At 43.6% G+C, this 23,695-nt stretch overlaps 1 protein-coding gene across 1 annotated transcript in view; it reads right to left on the bottom strand.

Annotated features, from left to right (window-relative positions):
• LOC140201859 (protein transport protein Sec24C-like) overlaps nt 1–23,695 on the bottom strand; it is an 80,314-nt gene that overhangs the window by 42,194 nt on the left and 14,425 nt on the right. Inside the window, exons 5-10 of the mRNA XM_072266596.1 lie at nt 16,029–16,094; nt 12,327–12,438; nt 10,139–10,266; nt 8,284–8,422; nt 5,008–5,123; nt 1,099–1,223 (exon numbers count right to left, since the gene is read on the bottom strand). Of these exons, the coding sequence (XP_072122697.1) occupies nt 1,099–1,223; nt 5,008–5,123; nt 8,284–8,422; nt 10,139–10,266; nt 12,327–12,438; nt 16,029–16,094 (686 nt within the window). The remainder of the gene's footprint in view (nt 1–1,098; nt 1,224–5,007; nt 5,124–8,283; nt 8,423–10,138; nt 10,267–12,326; nt 12,439–16,028; nt 16,095–23,695) is intronic.

The raw sequence follows: 23,695 nt of genomic DNA, 5'->3' as shown, positions 1-23,695 counted from the left end.
CCGTTAGTCTCGCAAGACCATGGATCTGCGCCTGGAAAGTCTTCACTCTCCAGGGCGCAGGTCTGGGCAAGGTTGTATGGAAGACCAGCAGTTGCCCATGCTGCAAGTCTCCCCTCTCCACGACACCAATGTTGTCCAAGGGAAGGGCATTAGGACCCATACAGCTTGGCACCAGTGTCATCGCAGAGCACTGTGTGGTTAAGTGCCTTGCTCAAGAACACAACACGCTGCCTCGGCTGGGGCTTGAACTCACAACCTTCAGGTCATTAGTCCAATGCTTTAACCACTTGGCCACGTGCCCACAAACTGCATAATACTGGAATAACATTGTGAAACTGAATTTCAAGAGATTTTTTCATCTCAGTTTATTTTGATATGAGTAAACAAATATTAATTTCTAAGGTTTCTACAAATGATGAGATACTTTTGATACATCCCACGTGTTCTGTTCATTTCACATTGTTATGTTTTGTAATTTCAAAACGTTAAACTAATTCAAAGGAAGATACGGGAGTCCAAAATGTGAGTCTAACTTCGAGTTTACTTTTAGCAAGGCACGCACGTATCACATGGTAATGTGATGACATGTGCAATTCACATATTTATACATATAACCTGTTATGAATTCCCTCAAAAGGACCACAACCTTGACGTAGGGTTTGGAGGTTTGCATGCCTCAATGACCCAGAGAGCTATGTTCGCTGGAGTCAGGGCCTTGTTCTTTGGCTCTTGGTAGGGTCACCCATACCAAACAGGTCGAAGGGTAGAGGCCAGATTAAGAGTGGTCCACTGGTCCTCCAGGTTTGGAGTTCAGTTCAGGGCTAACAACCTTGGCTAGTCAAAAAACAATTGTTACAAAAACAGCAATGAAGAATCCTTCTGTACAGACAGAGATGGAGGACCTTCATTGCTGTACTAAACCCCAGCGGCATAACGGGCAGGTACTTGTAATAAATTATTTAAGCAAACAAGGTGTGGGTAGGTGAGTAGGGGTGTGGGTGTGTGCGCGCGCGCCTATGTGCATGTGTACGCACATAGGCAGAGTCTGCACCTTAGGCTGTGTTCAGTCAGCGCAAGTGGACACGGTTGGGCACCTACCTTGGTAAACGTTGTACCAACTTCTTCAGCTCACCACAGATTAAAGCAAGCAAGCCACTCCTCACCGCCTTGTATGATACATCGATCATGAAAATGAATCCCACTAAACTTGAGCCTCGATCGTTCTGAATAGGTAATATAAAGAGGAGATTTTAAAAATTATTTTTAAATAATTAATCCCATAGAACGCAACCAATTACTCAGCTTCTGTTCATGGGGATCGGCGCTTCAACGAAAAAAAAATCTATAGCAAACGCAGTCAGCTGTGTACTAGAAGTGATGTTTTTAAGCTCCAACTGGATCAGAATCAGAATCAGGTTTAATATCACCAGCATATGTCATGAAATTTGTTAACTTAGCAGCAGCAGTACAAAGCAATACATGATAATATAGAATTTAGCCGAGATTTTGCACTCACAGAGGGCAGCAAAGTTTGCAAACTGGCCTGAGCCAAGTTTATTGTCATTTAACTATATACATGCATATTGTCAAACGAGATGTTTCTCCGAACCACGGTATAAAGCACAGTAGTACCCAGAACACACAATAACTTAGGATAGTAAGAATTAAATCTACAAATAGATTATATATAAATAAGCAAAACAAAGTGCATAAATTAAGTATTGTAGGGTACAGTACAAATTATCCAGTGACACTTCGAATGTGTTGCAGCAGTGAGTTCAGAAGTCTAATGGCCTGAAGGAAAAAAACTGTTTCCCATCCTGACCGTTCTTGTTTTTATGGATCGGAGTCTCCTGTCTGATGGTAGAAAGTCAAAGAGGATGCTGGATGGATGGGTGGGATCCTCAATAATACTGAGGGCCCTGCATACGCAGCGCTCCTGAGAAATGTCCCTAAGAGGCGGGAGGAGAAGATGGCAGCGCGCACAGCTCTCCGGTGAAATGATATCATATCTGTAAGTAGGATGCCGTGCACAATTCTGATTTGATGAAGACAGATGTAAGAAGCAGAGGAACATCTGGAGAAATTTCTGAAATGCCCGGTTCGCTGCTGTTGCTACTGAGCGATTGAGAATCTCCGGAGGGAAGACCCCAAAATCCCCGGCTTTGCCTCCTGCTGGCGACTGAGGCTGAGGTCGAAGCGTTTGGCAGAGATGGCGCTCGGTACTCGGTGTCAGAGGGCTGATCAGAGCTCGAAGTTTTCAGACGACTCAGAGTCGGACTGTGGTCGGGTATGGCAGGGAGAGTTTTCTTCCTTCTCCCGTCTGCGTGAGATGTGGGACTTTTGAGAGACTTTGAACTTTTCTTACTGTGCCATGGACTGTTCTTCATCAAGTTATGGTATTGTTGCACTGTTGTAACTATATGTTATAGTTATGTGGTTTTTGTCAGTTTTTCAGTCTTGGTCTGTCCTGTGTTTCTGTGATATCACACCGGAGGAACATTGTATCATTTCTTAATGTACGCATTACTAAATGACAATAAAAGAGGACTGTGTGTCCTCATAATCTAATCTAATCTAATGGATGATAGGGAGGCCCCTATGACCTTCTCAGCCGCTCTCTCAGTCCTGCGTAGGGATCCGGTCCGAAGCTCTGCTGCTCCCGTTCTAGATGCAGCTTGTCAGGAGCGGTTCTCATTCAAATAAATGTCAGTTTGCAGAGGGCTAGGAAGCACATTGAACCTGTGGATGAAGGATCTGAAAAGTACAGTCAAACGGAAAAAGGGAGATCAGTTGTTTCTACTATGTTGGCTGAAAATCTGTCGTTCTCCGAAGGTCTTCATGGCTGCCTCGGAGGCAGAGTACTGTCCAGACATGATAATGTCAGTGGAACATCAGGTGCAACACTGCAGCATTAAAACTCCTGAAACCATGTCCCCTAAACTAATATTCAATAGATTTCTACAGATTTCTAACAAGTTTCTACAGATGTACCATGGAGAACATTCTAATTGTTCTGGGGGGGGGGGGTCGCGGGGTGCTACTGCACAGGATTGAAATAAGCTGCAGAGACTTGTAAACTTAGTCAGAATCAGATTTATTATCACTGGCATGTGACGTGAAATTTGTTAACTTAGCAGCAGCAGTTCAATGCAATACATAATATAGAAAAAAAATAAAACAAAATAATAAAAGTAAATAAATAAAAGCATACAAATATTGAATAGGTTAAAAATTGTGCAAAAAAACAGAAATACTGTATATTTAAAAAGAGAGATAGTGTCCAAGCATTCAATGTCCATTTAGGAATTGGATGGCAGAGGGGAAGAAGCTGTTCCTGAATCGCTGAGTGTGTGCCTTCAGGTTTCTGTACCTCCTACCTGATGGTAACAGTGAGAAAAGGGCATGCCCTGGGTGCTGGAGGTGCTTAATAATGGATACTTCCTTTCTGAGACACTGCTCCTTGAAGATACACTGGGTACTTTGTAGGCTAGTACCCAAGATGGAGCCGACTAAATTTACAACCCTCTGCAGCTTCTTTCGGTCCTGTGCAGTAGCGCCCCCTCCAATACCAGACAGTGATGCAGCCTGTCAGGATGCTTTCCACTGTACATCCATGGAAGTTTTTGAGTGTATTTGTTGACATACCAAATCTCTTCAAACTCCTAATGAAGTATAGCCGCTGTCTTGCCTTCTTTATAACTGCATTAATATGTTGGGACCAGGTTAGATCCTCTGAGATCTTGACACCCAGGAACTTGAAACTGCCCACTCTCTCCACTTTGATCCCTCTATGAGAATTGGTATGTGTTCCTTCATCTCACCCTTCCAGAAGTCCACAATCAGCTCTTTCGTCTTACTGACGTTGAGTGCCAGGTTGTTGCTGCAGCACCACTCCACTGGTTGGTCAGCTCCATCATGGGCACTAACTTCTGTAGTATCCAGGATATCTTCAAGGAACAATGCCTCAGAAAGGCAACATCCAACGTTAAGGATCCCCACCACCCAAGACACACCCTCTTCTCATTGCTACCATCAGGAAGGAGGTACAGGAGCCTGAAGGTACACACTCAACGATTCAGGAACAGCTTCTTTCCCTCTAAAATCCAATTTCTGAATGGATATTGAACCTACGAACACTACCTCATTACTTTTTTTTTGCACTATTTATTTAGCTGTTTAGTATCTTCATTCATATTGTAATTCACTGCTTTTATTCTCTGTTATTATGCACTGCATTGTGCTGCTGCTGCAAAGCCAACAAAACTCAGGACATGGGCCAGTAATATTAAATCTGATTCTCATTCTGATTGAATTAGAATTCATGGCTTCACCGTGATATTATTTTTAAATCTATGTCACAACTCTTGTTGGGATGGGAGCCTCTTCCTGATTTGCCAGCTGCTGTCCTCTACACCACATCTCTCGCTGTATAACATTGTGTACATGATGCAGTATCAATTACTCCAAAAGACTGGAAGTGCAGTAAATACTGCAAAGCTTTTATTCGCAGTAAAATGTGACCTCCACCATGCTGAGTATCTGCCCCTGGACTGAGAGGAGGAGCAATGGCACAATCGCCTTTATTCAGGGGTCTGTGGGAGGAGCCACAGGAGCAGTCAGCAGAGGAGCGTGTCCAGACAGGTAACCCAGGTTTACCACAGTACAAGAGTTGGGACATTATCTAAAGATAAAGATTTGCTGCATTTGTCACAAGTACTTCAAAACATTGAAACGTACAGTGAAGCACGTTATTTACGTCAATGACCGACAGCCCGAATATGTGCTGAGCCGGCAAGTGTATCAGGTGCTAACATAACATGTCCACGATATACTAACCCCAATTCACATGTTTTTGGAGTGTGGGAGGAAACTGGAGCACCCCGGGGAAACCCACGCTGTCACGGGGGAGTGGAGAAACTCCTCGCAGGCAGCAGCAGGAATTGACCGCCGATTGCCGACCGCTGGCGCTCAGCAGCGGATTCCCACGGACCCCATGAATCTTACCTTGCTTTGCTGTTCTGGTAACAGGAACTCATAGGAGCCCAGAGATAACTCCGGCCTACTAAGCCGATCGGCCCGCTTCCCGCTGTAGTCAACGGGGTGAAAGTAGTGGTCCGGTACTAGTCCAAAAGAAAAGAAAGAGAGCCAGCAACATCAAACAGTTAATTTCATCCCAGAACACCAGAAAACATCAATGCAAGCATAAAACATTCACACTTATGATGCATAGCCTAGTTAGTATGGTTATGACGTAGTCAGTATATGCTGAGTAATAACTTCTGTATTCCCTCCAAAGTCATGCAAGTACAGCACTAAAACAGGCCCTTTGGCCCATCTAGTCTGGGCCGAACCATTTAAACTGCCCACTCCCATCGACCTGCATCGATGTCCCTACCATCCATGTACCTATCTAAACTTCTCTTAAACATTGGAATCAAGCTCGCATGCATCATTTGCACTGGCAGCTTATTCCACACCCTCACGACCCTCTAAGTGAAGATGTTTCCCCTCATGTTCCCCTTAAAATTTTCACCTTTCACCCTTAACCCATGACCTTTGGTTGAGGTCCCTCAATAGAAAAATCCTGCTTACATTTACCCTATCTATACCCCTCATAATTTTGTATAGGTCTATCAAAGTCCTTCATTAAAGCTGTATAGATGTATTTTCTCCCAAGTATTCATGTACAATATGTGAGCATAACCTTTGTTACCCATGTCAAATGTCTCAGAGATGGTGACACAGCAGCAGTGAGAGTGGTGAAGATGCTCCTACAGTTCTGTTGGGGAGGGAGTTTGAATATTTAGACCCAGCAACAACAAAGGAATGGCAATATACTTCCAAGACAGGATATCATGAGACTTTTGAGGGAAACATGCCGCTTTTTTGCCTTTCTTGGTGATAGAGGTCACAGATTTTTGAGGTGCTGTTGGAGTAGCCTAGGTAAGTGGCTGCGAAGTATTTGTGGATAGTACTCACAGCAGCCATTGTGCATGGATGCTGGAAAGAGTGAGGCCTAATTTGGAGCATTGTGTGCCGCTTTGGTCACCTACCAGATGTAAATAAGGTTGAAAGACTACAGAGAAAATTCACAAGGAGGACCTGAGTTATAAGTAAAGATTGAATAGAATAGGTCTTTATTCCTTAGAACATAGAAGGTGGAGAGGAGATCTCATAGAGGTATACTATACTATGAGGGGTATAGATAGGGTAAATGCAAGCAGGCTTTTTCCACTGAGGTTGTGTGGGACTACAACCAGAGTTCATGGGTTAAGGGTGAAAGGTGAGAAGTTTAAGGGAACATGAGGGGAAACTTTTTCACTCAGAGGACTGAGAGAGTGTGGGATGAGCTGCCAGCACAAGTGGTGCATGTGAGCTTGATTTTAATGTTTAACAGAAGTTTGGATAGGTACATGGATGGTAGGGGTATGGTCCTGGTGCAGGTCAAAGGGAGTAGACAGTTTAAATGGCTCAGCACGGACTAGATGGGCTGAAGAGCCTGTTTCTGTGCTGTACTTTTGTATGATTATGACTGAATAAGGCAGATGGGAAAGACCATACTCCTTCAACTGATCAATAGCAGCAGAGTGACAGCAAGTTGAGAAAGTGTGTACACAATTCCTTATTTCAAACTTCTAAGTAATTTTATTATCAAAGTACATGTACAGTACTGTGCAAAAGCCTTAGGCACATATATATAACTAGGGTGCCTAAGACGCTTGCAAGTACTGTAATTGTCAATGCGGAGCAGACAGCGGGTTTGTAAATCCGGTGGGAGCAAAGGATGTCGGAAATGGCGAGGTTGGAGCACCACAGGAGGGGTGTGGGACAGGTGGCAGAGAAAGAGTGCCGGGGAGGGGGGGGGTGGTGCGGGTGCAGGCACACCCAGCCCTGAGACACCAGGCAAGGTCACTTATTTGCAAACAAGTGGTTTATTTGTCATGACAATGTCTCTCTAGTGCTTCCCGCTCCTTCCCCTCTCCCTTCTCCAAATGATGATTCCCCTCTCCCTGCCTCCTTCCCACTCTCAGTCCACAATAAAGACTAATAAAGACAGTGCAACACATAAAATTACTACAGTACTGCATCCCTAGCTCTATATTTTAAATATATATATATACACACACACACACATACATACACACACACACACACACACACACACACACCCATCCCCCCCATGACGTTTGCTCAGTACAGTTATGTCACCTTATACTACCCTGAGATCCATCTTCTTGCAGGCATTCACAGTAGAACAAATAAATACAAGAGTGTTTTTTTTTAACTGCACACAAATCTGACATACATTGTGCAAGTACAAAGAAGGAATAATAAATAAATAATACTGATAACATGAATTGTAGAGTCCATGAAAGTGAGTCCATCAGTTGTGAAATTAGTTCACAGATGAGGTGAGTGAAGTTATCCACGCTGGTTCAGGAGCCTGATGATTGAGGGTTAATAACTGTTTCTGAACCTGGCGGTGTGGGACCTGAGGCTCCCGTACCTCCTTCCCAATTGCAGCAGTGAGAGGAGTAGCCTGGATGGTGGAGATCTTGATAGATGTTACCTTCCTGTGGCAGTGCTCCTTGTAGATGTGCTCAATGATGGGGAGGGCTTTTCCTGTCATGGACTAGGCTGTAGCCAAACTTTTTTGAAGACACATGAGCACCAAGTTGCCCATAAGCACCAAGCAGTGCTTCTCCCATTGACAACCATTTCAAAAGTTGGTAGGGTTGTTAAGGACGCGTATGGTGTGTTGTCTTTCATTAGTTGGGGGATTGGGAACAAGAGCCACAAGGTACTGCTACAGCTATATAAAACCCTGAAAGTCGCTTGGAGTATTGTGTTCAACTCTGGCAATCTCATTATAGGAAGAATGTGGAAGCCTTGGGAAGGGTGCAGAGGAGATTTACCTGGATTACAGGACATGTCTTATGAGGTTGAAAGAGCTAAGGCTTTCCTCCAAAGAAAGGGGTGATGAGAGGTGATTTAGAAGAGATGTACAAGATGGTAAGAGGCTTGGATTGAGTGGGTAGCCAGAGACCTTTTCCCACAACATAAGTGACTAATATGAGGGAGCATAATTTTAACGAGATTGGAGGATAGTATAGAGGAGACGTCAGAGGTAAGTGCTTTTTTTTAAACACAGAGAGTAGTCAGTACATGCTGCCAGGGGTGGTGATAGAAGCAGATGCTAATTCACAGTTCTTTCAGAGATATTATCACTCTCCCTCAACAATATCCTTTGTTTAATTAAGAAGAATAGTACTCACTCACCCCGTGAAATTCTGTCACAGAATGGACACTGGAAACTATGTCCGTTGTCCAGGAATTGCATCATCGGGCACATGTAGGCCGCACATTTCTCACACTGGACAGGAAGAGTTTCACCACAGTCCACCAAACGCACAGGACCCTGAAATAACCAAGTTCTAGGCATGACTATAAAATTATGGCAAGGATATTCATTACCCGATCTGCAAAGTGAAGGGGAGATGAACAGGCTTTTGGAGATCGGTGGAAGTCCGAATGTGAAAGAACCCATGATCAGAGAGGACAATACTAAGATGGAAGAGTGAGAAAGAAGGAAAGAGATTCCATCTGAAATGTTGCAAGGGTTCAGAACTCTGGGATTTTTTTCTATCTTTTTGCACTTCTTATTTAATATAACTTTTTAAATATATATACTTATTACTGTAATTCACAGTTTTTATTCTTATGTATTGCATTGTACTGCTGTTGCTTAGCAACAAATTACATTACATAGACTCTCGGTTGGTCAGGGCATGAAGGGATACGGGGAGAAGGCAGCAGATTGGGGCTGAGAGGGAAATGGATCAGCCATGATGAAATGGCAGAGCAAACTTGATGGGCCAAATGGCCTACTTCTGCTCTTACATCTTATGGTCTCATGGACATGTGCCAGTGATACTAAACCCAATTCTGACTCTGAAGTGCAAGGAGGTGCAAGACTGGGAGAGATTTATTGTCACTAAGCTATGATAAGTAAACTAAAATATTAATATGTTGTGGTATAAGAGAAATACCATTTGAAAATTATATTATTCTATGGTACATTGAGACATGCAGTGAAATGTGTCGTTTGTGTTAACCTAAGGATATGCTGGAGACAGCACAAGTGTTGCCAACGTATCATGCCTATAATGTTCAGCAGAACAACAGCAAGAACAAAACAAGTCAACAACAGCCTGACAAGGTCTCTAATTTAAATATCAACTTCATTGGAAAGGTGCTAATTTTGCCCATAATTAAGTTTTCGGCATCATGGGTAATTAACCGGTCTACAAAATTCAGCAGCTGTGTCACAAAATTATCTGCACAAAGCACAGACTCATTTAATAGTATGGGCCTGTCTCCCTTCCTCATAGACGTGACTTATTTATAGCTTCAAATTCCCTTTGGCAACAGGGTAATTGCCCTTCAACAAACTCATTCATAAGGCCAGTGATGTTGTAGGGATGGAACTGGACTCTCTGACGGTGGTGTCTGAAAAGAGGATGCTGTCCAAGTTGCATGCCATCTTGGACAATGTCTCCCATCCACTACATAATGTACTGGTTGGGCACAGGAGTACATTCAGCCACAGACTCATTCCACCGAGATGCAACACTGAGCGTCATAGGAAGTCATTCCTGCCTGTGTCCATCAAACTTTACAACTTTTCCCTTGGAGGGTCAGACACCCTGAGCCAATAGGCTGGTCCTGGACTTATTTCCATCTGGCATAATTTACATATTATTATTTAATTATTTATGGTTTATATTGCTACATTTGTACTCTATTCTTGGTCGGTGCAACTGTAACGAAACCCAATTTCCCTCGGGATCAATAAAGTATGACTATGACTATGACTTCAGTTTACCTTGCACAAGGGCTCAGGCATACCTCTGACCGGTCCAGAAATATCATAGTTTTGAGAGATATTTTCCTCAAAAAAACCATCAGTCGAAAACTCAGAATAGTCTTTCCACCCTTCAAACCAGGGCGTCCATGGACCACAGGCTGGGAACCCCTGCTTTAAATGATTAGCATGGCAGTGCTGATATTGAGGCATATGAGAAATGAAGTTTCAGAGCCAGTCCCAGGGCGCGCGAAGTCAACGATTTCTCACCTCCCCCTCTGGCAGCACAGCCAGCGGTTTAACAACAGCAGCGAGAGGAAGGTGGGAGAGCTTGGCCATCTCTGGAGTACAGGGGAAGGTATATGTCGTACATCGGACAAACCTGGGGCTCGCAAAACCTAGAAAATGGAGCAAACAGCGTTTACAAAGTTACAGCCTCTAAACCAAGCAGTGTACAAGCACGGAATTTCTCACCGGCACCCTAACTCTAGGGGTGTGGTGAAGTTCTGCACACAAAGGGCACAGTAGGACATTTTCTTTTAAACGTAGCACAGTAGCAGGCCCTTCCAGCCCAACAAACCCGCGATGCCCAACTACACGCGTGACCAATTGACCTGCTAACCTACGGGTCTTTGGAATGTGGGAGGAAACCAGGGCATCCCATGGGGAGAATGTACAAACTCTTTACAGACATACAGCAGGAATTGAACCCGGGTTGAATCCAAATGTCCCTTCCTCCCAAAGAGTCCAACCATAGCTCAGGCAATGACGCTGATATCATTGAGCACATCTACAAAGAGTGTTGACACAAGAAAGCAGTATCTATCATCAATGACCCCCCCACCCCCCCCCCCGCCACTATCCACGCTCTCTTCTTGCTGCTACCATCAGGAAGGAGGTACCGAAGCCTTAACGCACACACACCCCAGGTTCAGGAACAGTTATCACCCTACAACCATCAGGCTCCTGAACCAGCGTGCATAACTTCACTCATCTCAACACTGAACTAACACCACAACCTATGGACTCAGTTTTCAAAGACTCTACAACCTATCTTTTCAGCATTAGTTAATTACTTACTAATTTTCATTATTATTTTTATTTGTTTTTTTATAATTTCTGGTCTTTGTGTAGTTTTTTACTGATTCTATTGTACTTCTTTGGTTCTCTCTGTGAATGCCTGCAAGAAAATGAATCTCAGGGTAGTATTCAGTGACATGTACGTACTTTGATAATGAACTTACTCTCAGCCTTGAACTTTGCTGGGCTGGAACCTTGCTTACTAAACTTCACCTTTCCAGTTGATGCCATCGGTGACTGAGCTCCGAAAACCCGGCACTGGATCAGAGAAAGAGGGCACATTTGTAGCCTCGAGAAGTGAGGCTTCAGATAATGATATCCTTTAGACCAGTGGGCTCTGGTAGGCTGCAGGGAAACAAGCAGCCGAACTGAATGTTCAAAGACAAGTCAAGCTTGTAGTCAACATTTCCCAAGAACTCATCACTATTGACAAATCCCTAATACTAAATTAAATTACTAAGTTAGACCACACTTGGTATATTGTGTTCGGCTCTGGTCATCTCATTATAGGAAGGACGGGGAAGCTTTAGAGCCTTAGAACTGCAGAGGAGATTTACCAGGGTGCTGCCTGGATTGAGAGGCATGTCTTAAGAGGATAGCTCGAGTGAGCTGGGGCTTTTCTCTCTGGAGCAAAGGAGGCCGAGAGGTGACTTGATAGAGATGTACAAGATGATAAGAGGCATCGATTGGGTGGACAGCCAGACACTTTCTCCCCCCAGGCCTGATATGAGGAAGTATAAGTTTAAGGCGATTGGAGGAAAGCATAGGTGGGACTTCAGAGTCAGGTTCTTTTTAAACACTGAGAATGGTTGGTGCATGGAACACGCAGCCAGGGATGGTACAAGAGACAGAATCATTAGGGATATTTAAGAGCTCCTTGGGCAGACATGGATAAAAGTTCAATGGGGAGCTACGTGGGAGGGAAGGGTTAGAATGAGAGGGTAGAATGTTGGCACAACATTGTGGGCCCAAGGGTCTGTACTATTTTATGCACATTGGCACACCTATAGTTCCATGACTGGTTATAGTATCTAGGATCACATTCACTTTATTAATTGATTTATTAAACTGTTCTTCCAACTTCAGAGATTTACACACAGGCAAATCCAACCTTCTCCCTTTGCACACTCCCTTTAAAACATTTGCAGCTTGCTTTCTGTTTACTTGTGTCCATCACTCTTAAACTTTACTCATCATAGACAGGCACGGGAATTTGAGGAAAACTGAAGGATATGGACATTAGATAGGCACGACAAATTAGTTTAGTTAGCCATTTGACTACTAATTTGTTTGGTTCAGCACTACTTTGTGATCTGAAGGGCTTGTCCCTGTGCTGTACGGTTCCAGGTTCCATTCCACAGCGGAGGTCATGACTTACCTTGGTCCTCCACTCGGAAGTGTGTTGTGCTCAGTGGAGGTACTTGCCCTCTTGTGTCAGTGTAAAATACTTGAGATTCCCATAACTCTTTATCATTCTCTGCCACCTGAACCTATAAAACAACAAACATGTTCAGAGCAACACTCACAAAGTGCTGGAGGAACCAGCGGGTCAGGCAGCATCTATGGTGATGACTAAATGATCGACGTTTCGGGCCGAGACCCTTCATCAGGAGTGGAAAGGAAGGGGGGAAAAGCCAGAATAAGAAGGTTGAGGAGACGGAGGAAGGAGTACAGGCTGGCAATTGGTAGGTGAGACCAGGAGAGGGTGAGGGTGAAGGTGGGTGGGGTAGGGGAGGGGGGAATGAGGTGAGAAGCTGGAAGGTGACAGGTGGAAGAGGCAAAAGGCTGAAGAAGGAGGAATCTGATAGGACAGAACTGTGGACCTTGGAAGAAATGGAGGGGGAGAAGAACCAGGGGGAGGTGATGGGTAGGTGAAGAGAAGAGAAAGAGTAAGAAGGGAGAAAGAAAGAGGGATAGAAAAAAGATAGAGGGGGAAGGGGGAAGGGGGAACTGATATTTGGTTCTTTTGTATTAGAACTGGGCTTCCACCCTGTTTAGTAAGATGGTATGTTGTGCAGAGAGAGCATTGCATGTAATGGAATAGCCTATCAAGGAAATCCCTCCCTTGGTGGAATTTCGTTCGTCTCTTTCTGAATCCTATCCTTCTCCCATGGTGAAAATAAACAAGTACAGATCAGCATGTGTCCAACCTCAACACTATTCTCAGAAGGAGTACTGATTCATACAGTTATACAGCAGGGAAACAGACCTTTCGATTAGATTCAGATTCATTCATCACATGTACAACAAACATAGTAAAATGTGTCATTTGTGTTATCAACCAACACACCCAAGGATGTGCAGGGGCAGCCCGTAAATGTTGCCATACCCACAATGCTCAGCAGAACAACAGTACCCACAATGCTCAGCAAAACACCACAAATGGCAATAGAACAAAACAACAGCAGCAAAACAATGTCCTTTCTCACTCTCCTACCCACCTCGCTTCTCACACACTCAAACTGGCCTACAACCCTTGGCACGGACTCTCAGATATCGGTCCTCCAAACTCCAAACATCAGTCTCTGACCTCCAAACAAGTAAACCTGGGGCTTGGAAAGTTGGGCCTCTACCTCCGGACTCACCAAGTTTGGTCTTCAACCATCAGGCTTCTACCTCCAGTCTCACCGAGCTTTGGACTTTGACCATCAGCTTTGGAGTGTCTACACGGACCACCAAATGCCCATTGGCATCAATAGTAACTCCTTTACTCCTTGTATACCCATGACTGTGTCACCACCCACAGCTCTAATCTGCTAATTAAATTTGCCGACAACACTACATTGATTGGCCTAATCTCAAACAATAATGACGTAACGTAAAGATTTTTATTCCTGATGTATGTGAAGGATGTAAGAAATAAAGTCAATTTAATTCAATTCAATTCATTCAACTGATTCTCCTGACATTCCCAAGAGGTTTATCTAACAGTTAAATCTATCTTGACTGGGACCTCATGGCCTTGATGTGGTATCTCAAGTAAGTCATGACCACCAGGTCTACAGGCACCTTGTAGCAAGGTCTGAGTACCTTGACATGCTGACTCAGCATTTGTGTGCTGCTCTCCGTGTCCTCTCTTCTTTCAGTCATTCTCAGTGGTGGGAGATTCAAAAAGGGCCTCCAGCTTTAACATCAACAAACTGTACTTCTCACTGGGTGTTGAAACTTGGAGAGTAAGAAAGTGCCAAGCCATGCACAATCACATCCACGTTTGGAGGAAGTCTCCAGCAGCCAACCTAGGAGCTTCTCAACACTCCTTAAAAGCAGTGCTGGTGGAGGTTCCTCATACTATTCAACTGGACAGGTTCGGAGAATGGGCAAAGAAGTGGCAGATGGAATACAGTATCATGGAGTGTACGGTCATGCACTTTGGTAGAAGGAATAAAGGCGTGGACTATTCTCTAAACAGAGAGCAAAGTCAGATATCAGAAGTGCAGAGACTTGGGAGCCAGTAGTAAAGAAGGGAAATGCAATGTTAACATTCAATTTGAGAGGACTAGAATATAAAATCAAGGATGTAATGCTGAAGCTTTATAAGGCATTGGTCAGGCCACATTTGGAGTATTATGAGAAGTTTGGGACTATATCTAAGAAAGCATGTGCTGGCATTGGAGAGGATCCAGAGGAAGTTTACCAAAACGCTCCCAGGACTGAAAGTTTTTATGTATGAGGTGCGCTCGATGGCCTGTACTCGTTGGAGCTTAGAAGAATGATGGGGGTTTCATTAAAATCTATCAAATATTGGAAGGCCTAACTAGTGGATGTAGAGAGGATGCTTCCTACAGTGGGGAAGTCTAGAACCAGGGGGCACAGCATCAGAATAGAGGGACGTCCCTTTAGAACAGCAATGAGGAGGAATTTCTTGAGCCAAAGAGTAGTGAATATGTGGAATTCATTGAAGAAGACAACTGTGGAGGCCAAGACATTGCGCATATTTAAAGACAAACAAGAGAAAATCTGCAGATGCTAGAAATCCAAGCAACACACAAAAATGCTGGAGGAACTCAGTAGGCCAGGCAGCATCTATGGAAAAAAGTACAGTCAACATTTCGGACCGAGAATCTTCTTGTGTGTGTTGCATATGTTTAAAATGAATGTTGATAGGTACTTAATTGGTAAGGGTGTCAAAGCTTATGGGAGGAGACAGGAGAATGGAGTTGAGAAGAAAAATAAGTCAGTCAAGAGCGAATGATAGTCTCAATGGGCTGAATGGCCTACACCTGCTCATACGTCTTACGGGAAGATCGTGAGGTTAAGACAGAGTACAAAACTGAACTGAGTGGAAAAGTACATAGATAGAAAAGACTTAGAGCAGGGCTTCTTAACCTGAAGTCCACACACCCCTCAGGAGTCCATTCCAGGGTCCGGTGAAGTTACCTATATCTTAAATGTATAGTCTTGTTACTTAATGCATCAATAAAGAAGTACATATATTAATCCATCACAAATTTGTTTTTTTTTTAAATATTCTGATAGCTGTATTTCAATATAATTGGTTCATTTTGTAATCCAATTAATTTTATTTTATATATTTACATACATTATCTTGAGAAGGGATCCATAGGCTTCATTGGACTGCCAAAGGGGTCCATGGCAGCTAAAAGGTTAAGAACCCATGGTTTAGAAGGATTTGGTTCAATCAGAGGTAAATTGGACATGTATACAGTAGATGGGCAACATGGACAGGTTGTGTTGAAGAACCTGTTTCTGCGCCGTATGACTCTACAAATGACACCGTAATCTGCATGGGGCTGGTAGTCACTGGACCAGTTGTCACAAATATTTACCAGGTTGGCATCAGGATTCAACACTAGCATCTTCAACGCCACTTTCATACTGGAGGAAGCCAAGTGGCAAACTTTCTGGTACCTTCTGAATCATAAGGCACCAACAACATCTACAGCCACTTTTAAATACTTCTGCTCAAAGTCATCCCTCACCCAGTTCCTATCTGTCTTTAAAGTAGCTAGAAGAGTAGCAGCTGAAGGAAGAATTGGTTCTGCATACTTCTGACAGTGAAGCATTTATGACAGCAATAACATTTCCATTCTATTTTCACAGCTGATAATGGCTTACTTACTGGATTGGGGATTAGATCCAGATTCATCTCATTTCCTGGCTCCTCAGGTGATTCAGGTTTACAACCCTTTGCAAGTAAGCAGACAACATTCAGTTACAATCATTACACTGTAAGGATCTGTGACGACGAGCATGAGATTTAATAGCACTGAGCTGATGACAAGTCGAAACCTTGCCCTTTTTTTGAGGATTTTCCCGTCAAAACTTATCATTGGAAAATCCTGAAATCAACTTTTTCAACTTCTTGTGTGATTAATTTGTCCAGTCAGTTGCAGCAAACTTGATACTTTTAAGATTAGAACACTACTTTGACAATTTTGATAACTTTGACAAACTTCTACAGATGTGTGGTGGAGGGTACACGGACTGGTTGCTTCATGGCCAGGTCTGAAAACACCAATGCCCATGGCAGAAAAGCCCACAAAAAGTAGTTAATATGGCCCAGTCCTCACCACCATTGAGCTCGTCTGCACAGGACGCTGTCACAGGAAAGCAGCATCCATCATTAGGGACCCCCACCACCCAGGACATGCTCCTTTCCCACAGCTTCCATCTGGAAGAAGGTAGACCCTGGGCCCACACCACCAGGTTCAGGAACAGTTATTACCCTCAACCATCAGGCTCTAGAGGGGATAACTTCACCCACCCAATAATTGAACTGTTTCCACAACCTATGGACTCACTTTCAAGGACTCTTCATCTCATGTTCTTTATATTTATTGCTTACTTTTTCTGCTGTATTTATACAGTTCATTATCTTTTGCACATTGGTTGTTTGTCCATCCTGTTGGGTGCAGTCTTTCATTGATTCTATTATGCTTCTTCAATTTATTGAGTATGCCCACAGGAAAATGAATCTGGTGACATACAGTACGTATACTTTGATATTAAATTTACCATGAGCTTTGATTGGTTTTATTGAAATCTGCCTGATATGTAATGAAGAGCAGAAACAGCTGCACTTCCAGCAATGTAGGAAGCTGTGGTTATCCAAAAGGATCATGAAATGATTTTCCACTCGCTGTGTGAACTGCCACATTAATAGATGCTTAAGTTGATCCAGGTGCGGATACATTGAGAAGGGTGGATACATCTATCAGTTGACAACTCCTGCCTCACCCCTCGCCCTCCCCTCTACATTCTCAGTCCTGATACAGAGTCCGATCCCCTTGGCCTCCAGAGATACTGTACTGCCTGACCCACTGAGTTCATACAGCACTTTCCCACTCGGTGGCTTTAACACTTACTCTTGCTCAGTCTTGCCCAAGTTAGAACAGTGTGTTCAAGTGTTCACTCAGCAATGGACTCAGGGTCTTGATTTTATTTTTTTGCATGGTTGTATTTTACTGATATCCTATCTGTGCTTATCCTATATATATCGCTAGTTTGAGCCTCAGCTGTGGCAGCATGCTTGTGTCCTTGAGCAAGGAACTTAAGCACACATTGCTCTAGTGTCTGTGCGAGGAGTGGCACCCACACAGACTGCCAATCTGTGCCTTGTAAGGCATGAAAATGCCCGACACAGGCCTCTCATGGTCTGAGTCGACGTTCCCTCCCTCCTATACGTGCCTGCTACCTTGTGTGGGTGAGGACTGGGCCTCAAGCTGCCAGGAGAGAGACAGTGGAGCCAGTGTGCTCCACCGGGTGTGGTGTGGCGTGACATTCAGGCTGGAGTCAGTGCTGCCCCCCCCGCCCCCCGCCACTCCTCAATCAGCAGACAACCTCTGTTGTGGTCGTCCGCAGATTTCGGTGGCGTTGGATGGCTTGAGTTTGGACTCTTTTACTGAGTGGCTATCTTATATGTGCCTATCTTAAGTTTCTTATGTGTACTTTGTGCTGTGTGTGACTGTTGGTTTTGCGTTTTGCACCTTGGCCCCAGAGTAACGCTGTTTCATTCGGCTGTATTCATGGGTATTCACGTATGGATGAATGACAATTAAACTTGAATTGAATTGAACTGAACTGAACTGAAATTGAAGTAACTTTTCAGATATCTGTGCATATAATCAGGGGTTGGCATTTTAGTTCCTGGTGTTAATTTTTACATTTATATTCTTTAACAAAGAGATAGGGAGCTGCCCTCATATCATCTTGGACAAGGCATATATTCAATTAGCATGTCTATAAATAAAGGATACGCTGAGCAAGCTAGGGATTCTCTCTTTAGAGTGAAGGAGGATGAGAGGATAAGAGTTGTACATAGATCGAGTGCATAGCCAGAGACTTTTCCCCAGGACAGAAATAGATAATATGAGGGGTCATAGTTTACCCTGTAAATAAGGTCGAAAGAGTGCAGAGAAAAGTTACAATGATGTTGCCAGGTGTGGAGGCCCTGATTGAATATGTTAGGACTTTGTTCCTTGGAACATAGAAGATTGAGAGGAGCTTTGATAGAGGGAAACAAAATTATGAGGGTAAAGATAGTGTAAATGCAAGCAGGCTTTTTCTGTTGAGGTTGGGTGGGACTACAACTAGAAGTCATGGGTTAAGGGTGAAAGGTGAAAAGTTTAAGGTGAACATGAGGGGAAATTTCTTCACTCAGAGGGTGGTGAGAGTGCGGAATGAGCTGCCAGTGCAAGTGGTGCATGTGAGCTCGATTTCAATGTTTAAGCAAAGTTTGGATAGGTGCATGGATGGCAGGGGTATGGAGGGCTATGGTCCCGGTGCAGGTTGATGGGAATAGGCAGTTTAAATGACTTGGCCTAGACTAGATGGGCTGAAGGGCCTGTTACTGTGCTGTACTTTCCTATGATTCTATGATTGGAGGAAAGTATAGGAGAATGTTAGAATATAGAACACAGAACAGTACAGCACAATACAGGCCCTTCGGCCCACAATGTTGTGCCGACCCTTAAACTCTGCCTCCCATATAACCCCACACCTTAAATTCCTCCATATACCTGTCTAGAAGTCTCTTAAACTTCACTAGTGTATCTGCCTCCACCACTGACTCAGGCAGTGCATTCCACGCACCAGCCACTCTCTGAGTAAAAAACCTTCCTCTAATATCCCCCTTGAACTTCCCACCCCTTAGCTTAAAGCCATGTCCCCTTGTATTGAGCAGTGGTGCCCTGGGGAAGAGGCGCTGGCTATCCACTCTATCTATTCCTCTTATTATCTTGTACACCTCTATCATGTCTCCTCTCATCCTCCTTCTCTCCAAAGAGTAAAGCCCTAGCTCCCTTAATCTCTGATCATAATCCATACTCTCTAAACCAGGCAGCATCCTGGTAAATCTTCTCTGTACCCTTTCCAATGCTTCCATATTAGAGGTAAGTTGTTTTTTATTTTTAACACAGAGACAGGGAGCACGGTAAAGGCAGATACATTAGGGACTTTAAAGAAACCCTTCAGTAGGCACATGGTTGATAGAAAAATGGAGAACGATATGGGAGGGAAGGGTCAGATTGATCTTAGAGAAGGTTAAAAGATCAGCACAACATTGTGGGCCTATACTGTGCTGTAATTTTCTAAGTTCTCTGTTCTAAAAATGACGTGGTTGTTTTCACATTGTTTTTGGGTGCAAAAGTTCAGACACTACACTTTGTAGCACAATGCTGACAAGTCAAAATAATTTCACTTGCTGTGAAAGTGCTTGGAGATATCAGAGTCAGAATCAGGTTTAATATCACCAGCATAGGCCATGAAAATTGTTGTTATGCAGCAGCAGTACATTGCAATACTTAATATTAAAAACTGTAAATTACAGTAAGTATATATTTTTTAAAGTTAAATTGAATAAATAGCACAAAAAGAGAAGAAAGATAGTAGTGAGGTAGTGTTCATGGGTTCAAAGTCTATTCAGAAATTTGATGACAGAGGGGGAGAAGCTGTTCCAGAATCATTGAGTGTGCACCTTCAGGCTCCTGAAACTCCTTCTTGATGGTAGCAATGAGAAGAGGGCATGTCCTGGCTGATGGGGTTCTTCATAACGGATGCCACCTTTCTGAGGAATCACTCCATGAAAATGTCCTGAATACAATGGAGGCTGGTGCCCATGATGGAGCTGACTGAGTTTACAACTCTCTGCAGCTTCTTTCAATCCTGAGCAGTAGCCCAACCCCCCCCCGCCATACTGGATGGTGATGTAGACTGTTAGAATGCTCTCCTTGGTACATCTATAGAAACTTATGTCTTTGGTGACAAACCAAGTCTTCTCACAGTCCTAATGAAATACAACCACTGTCTTGCTTTCTTTGTAGCTGCATCAATGTGCTCTAAATCTTAAGTTAATATATCCTTCCTTCCTATGTGTGTGTGTATCCTTTGTGTTGGGCACGTGGCCAAGTGGTTAAGGCGTTCGTCCAGTGATCTGAAAGTTGCTAGTTTATGCCTCAGCTGTGGCAGCATGTTTGTGTCCTTGAGCAAGGCACTTAACCACACATTGCTCTTGTGTCTGTGCGAGGAGTAGCGCCCCACACAGACTTCCAATCTGCGCCCTGTAAGGCATGAAAATGCCTGATGCAGGCCTCTCATGGTCTGAGCTGATGTTCCCTCCCTTCCTCCTTCCTACACTTCTTACTGCCTTAGTAAAGCAGACAATGCAATTAAAGATCCCACTTACCCCGGACATTCCCATTTATCACCCTCCCACTGGGCACAAGATACGAAAGCCTGAAAACACGTACCACTAGGCTTAAGGACAGATCAGTTCCCATTGTTATCAGACTACTGGGGTCTCTTGAACAATAATATGGTCTCTTGACCTCACACTACCTCATTATGACCCTGCACTTTATTATCTACTTGCACTGCACCTTCTCTGTAACTGTAACACTTTATTCTGCATTCTGTTGTTTTCCCTCGTATTAACTTAATGCACTGTTGTAATAAAATGCACTAATGCACTATGTAAAACAGACTTTCTTCACACTGTGCTCATGTGTAATAATAAACAGGCTTAGTAATTTTTGCCATTAAGCTAATTTTCACACCAAGCGCCGCCAGCTATTTAATCCTCACCCTAACTGTGCTTCAAGTTCAAGTTTAATTAACCATACACGAATATTGTGGAAACATATCTGTAAGCTTGAAGTCTTTATGAATTTGTAACCTTTTTGTAAAATGTAACAAAATGGAACCTATGAAATCCCAGGGTGCTTTGCTGGTTTGATTGGGAGGCATACAAATCTGTGTGCGCGCGCGTGTTTGATGATTGGAAGGTGTGTGTGTGTGTGTGTGTGTGTGTGTGTGTATATGTTTTATATGATTGGAAGGTGCGAGTTTGGCAAAAGAATATACCAGGGAAGGTAGTGCACCCATGGCTGACAAGGGAAATTAGGGATAGTATCAATTCCAAAGAAGAAACATACAAATTAGCCAGAAAAAGCAGCACACCTGAGGACTGGGAGAAATTCAGAGTCCAGCAGAGGAGGACAAAGGGCTTAATTAAGAAAGGGAAAAAGATGAGAGAAAGCTGGCAGGGAACATAAAAACTGACTGTAAAAGCTTTTATAGATATGTGAAAAGAAAAAGATTAGTTAAGACAAATGTAGGTCCCTTACAGTCAGAAACAGGTGAATTGATCATGGGGAACAAGGACATGGCAGACCAATTGAATAATTACTTTGGTTCTGTCTTCACTAAGGAGGACATAAATAATCTTCCAGAAATAGTAGGGGACAGAGGGTCCAGTGAGATGGAGGAACTGAGCGAAATATATGTTAGTAGGGAAGTGGTGTTAGGTAAATTGAAGGGATTGAAGGCAGATAAATCCCCCGGGCCAGATGGTCTGCATCCCAGAGTGCTTAAGGAAGTAGCACAAGAAATAGTGGATGCATTAGTGATAATTTTTCAAAACTCTTTAGATTCTGGATTAGTTCCTGAGGATTGGAGGGTGGCTAATGTAACCCCACTTTTTAAAAACGGAGGGAGACAGAAACCGGGGAATTATAGACCGGTAAGCCTGACATCGGTGGTGGGGAAACTGCTGGAGTCAGTTATCAAAGATGTGATAACAGCACATTTGGAAAGCGGTGAAATCATCAGACGAAGTCAGCATGGATTTGTGAAAGGAAAATCATGTCTGACAAATCCCATAAAATTTTTTGAGGATGTAACTAGTAGAGTGGATAGGGAAGAACCAGTGAATGTGGTATATTTGGATTTTCAAAAGGCTTTTGACAAGGTCCCACAAGGTCCCACACAGGAGATTAGTGTGCAAACTTAAAGCACACGGTATTAGGGGTAAGGTATTGATGTGGATAGAGAATTGGTTAGCAGACAGGAAGCAAAGAGTGGGAATAAACGGGACCTTTTCAGAATGGCAGGCAGTGACTAGTGGGGTACCACAAGGCTCAGTGCTGGGACCCCAGTTGTTTACAATATATATTAATGACTTAAACGAGGGAATTAAATGCAGCATCTCCAAGTTTGCGGATGACACAAAGCTGGGCGGCAGTGTTAGCTGTGAGGAGGATGCTAAGAGGATGCAGGGTGACTTGGATAGGTTAGGTGAGTGGGAAAATTCATGGCAGATGCAAGTTAATGTGGATAAATGTGATGTTATCCACTTTGGTGGCAAAAACAGGAAAACAGATTATTAACTGAATGGTGGCCAATTAGGAAAAGGGGAGGTACAACGAGACCTGGGTGTCATTATACACCAGTCATTGAAAGTGGGCATGCAGGTACAGCAGGTGGTGAAAAAGGCGAATGGTATGCTGGCATTCATAGCAAGAGGATTCGAGTACAGGAGCAGGGAGGTACTACTGCAGTTGTGCAAGGTCTTGGTGAGACCACACCTAGAGTATTGTGTGCAGTTTTGGTCCCCTAATCTGAGGAAAGACATTCTTGCCATAGAGGGGGTACAAAGAAGATTCACCAGATTGATTCCTGGGATGGCAGGACTTTCATATGGTGAAAGACTGGATCGGCTAGGCTTATACTCTCTGGAATTTAGAAGATTGAGGGGGGATCTTATTGAAATGTATAAAATTCTAAGGGGATTGGACAGGCTAGATGTAGGAAGATTGTTCCCGATGCTGGGGAAGTCCAGAACGAGGGGTCACAGTTTGAGGATAAAGGGGAAGCCTTTTAGGACCGAGATAAGGAAAAACTTCTTCACACAGAGAGTGGTGAATCTGTGGAATTCTCTGCCACAGGAAACAGTTGAGGCCAGTTCATTGGCTATATTTAAGAGGGAGTTAGATAAGTCCCCTGTGGCTAAAGGGATCGAGGGTATGGAGAGAAGGCAGGTACAGGGCTCTAAGTTGGATGATCAGCCACGATCGTACTGAATGGCGGTGCAGGCTTGAAGGGCCTAATGGCCTACTCCTACACCTATTTTCTATGTTTCTATGTGTGTGTGTTTTATGATTGGAAGGTGTGTGTGTGTGTGTGTGTGTGTGTGTGTGTGTGTGTGTGTGTGTGTGTGTGTGTGTATGTGTTTTATGATTGGAGGGAGTGTGTGTGTGTTTGTTTTATGGTGGGGGGATGTTTTAAACAGGACAGGAGCTTCAAAGAACTAATGTCAGAACCAGATAAGATACAGATAATGGAGGAATATTAAGGAATGAAGCAACCCAATTACTGTTCTCTGTAAAAAGTATAAAAGTGCTTTGTTTGACACGCAAGATCAAAGCTACTTTCCAGACAAAACAGCATTCCTCCAGGGCCAAGTACAGAACATATTACCAACAGTTAATGCACAGCAAAAGGCATTGCCCT

Source organism: Mobula birostris, chromosome 8, assembly GCF_030028105.1.
Source record: "Mobula birostris isolate sMobBir1 chromosome 8, sMobBir1.hap1, whole genome shotgun sequence".
In the NCBI taxonomy this organism is placed as follows: domain Eukaryota; kingdom Metazoa; phylum Chordata; class Chondrichthyes; order Myliobatiformes; family Myliobatidae; genus Mobula; species Mobula birostris.
The sequence above is the reverse complement of the archived record's forward strand: the minus strand, read 5'-3'. Positions and strand labels throughout refer to the sequence as shown.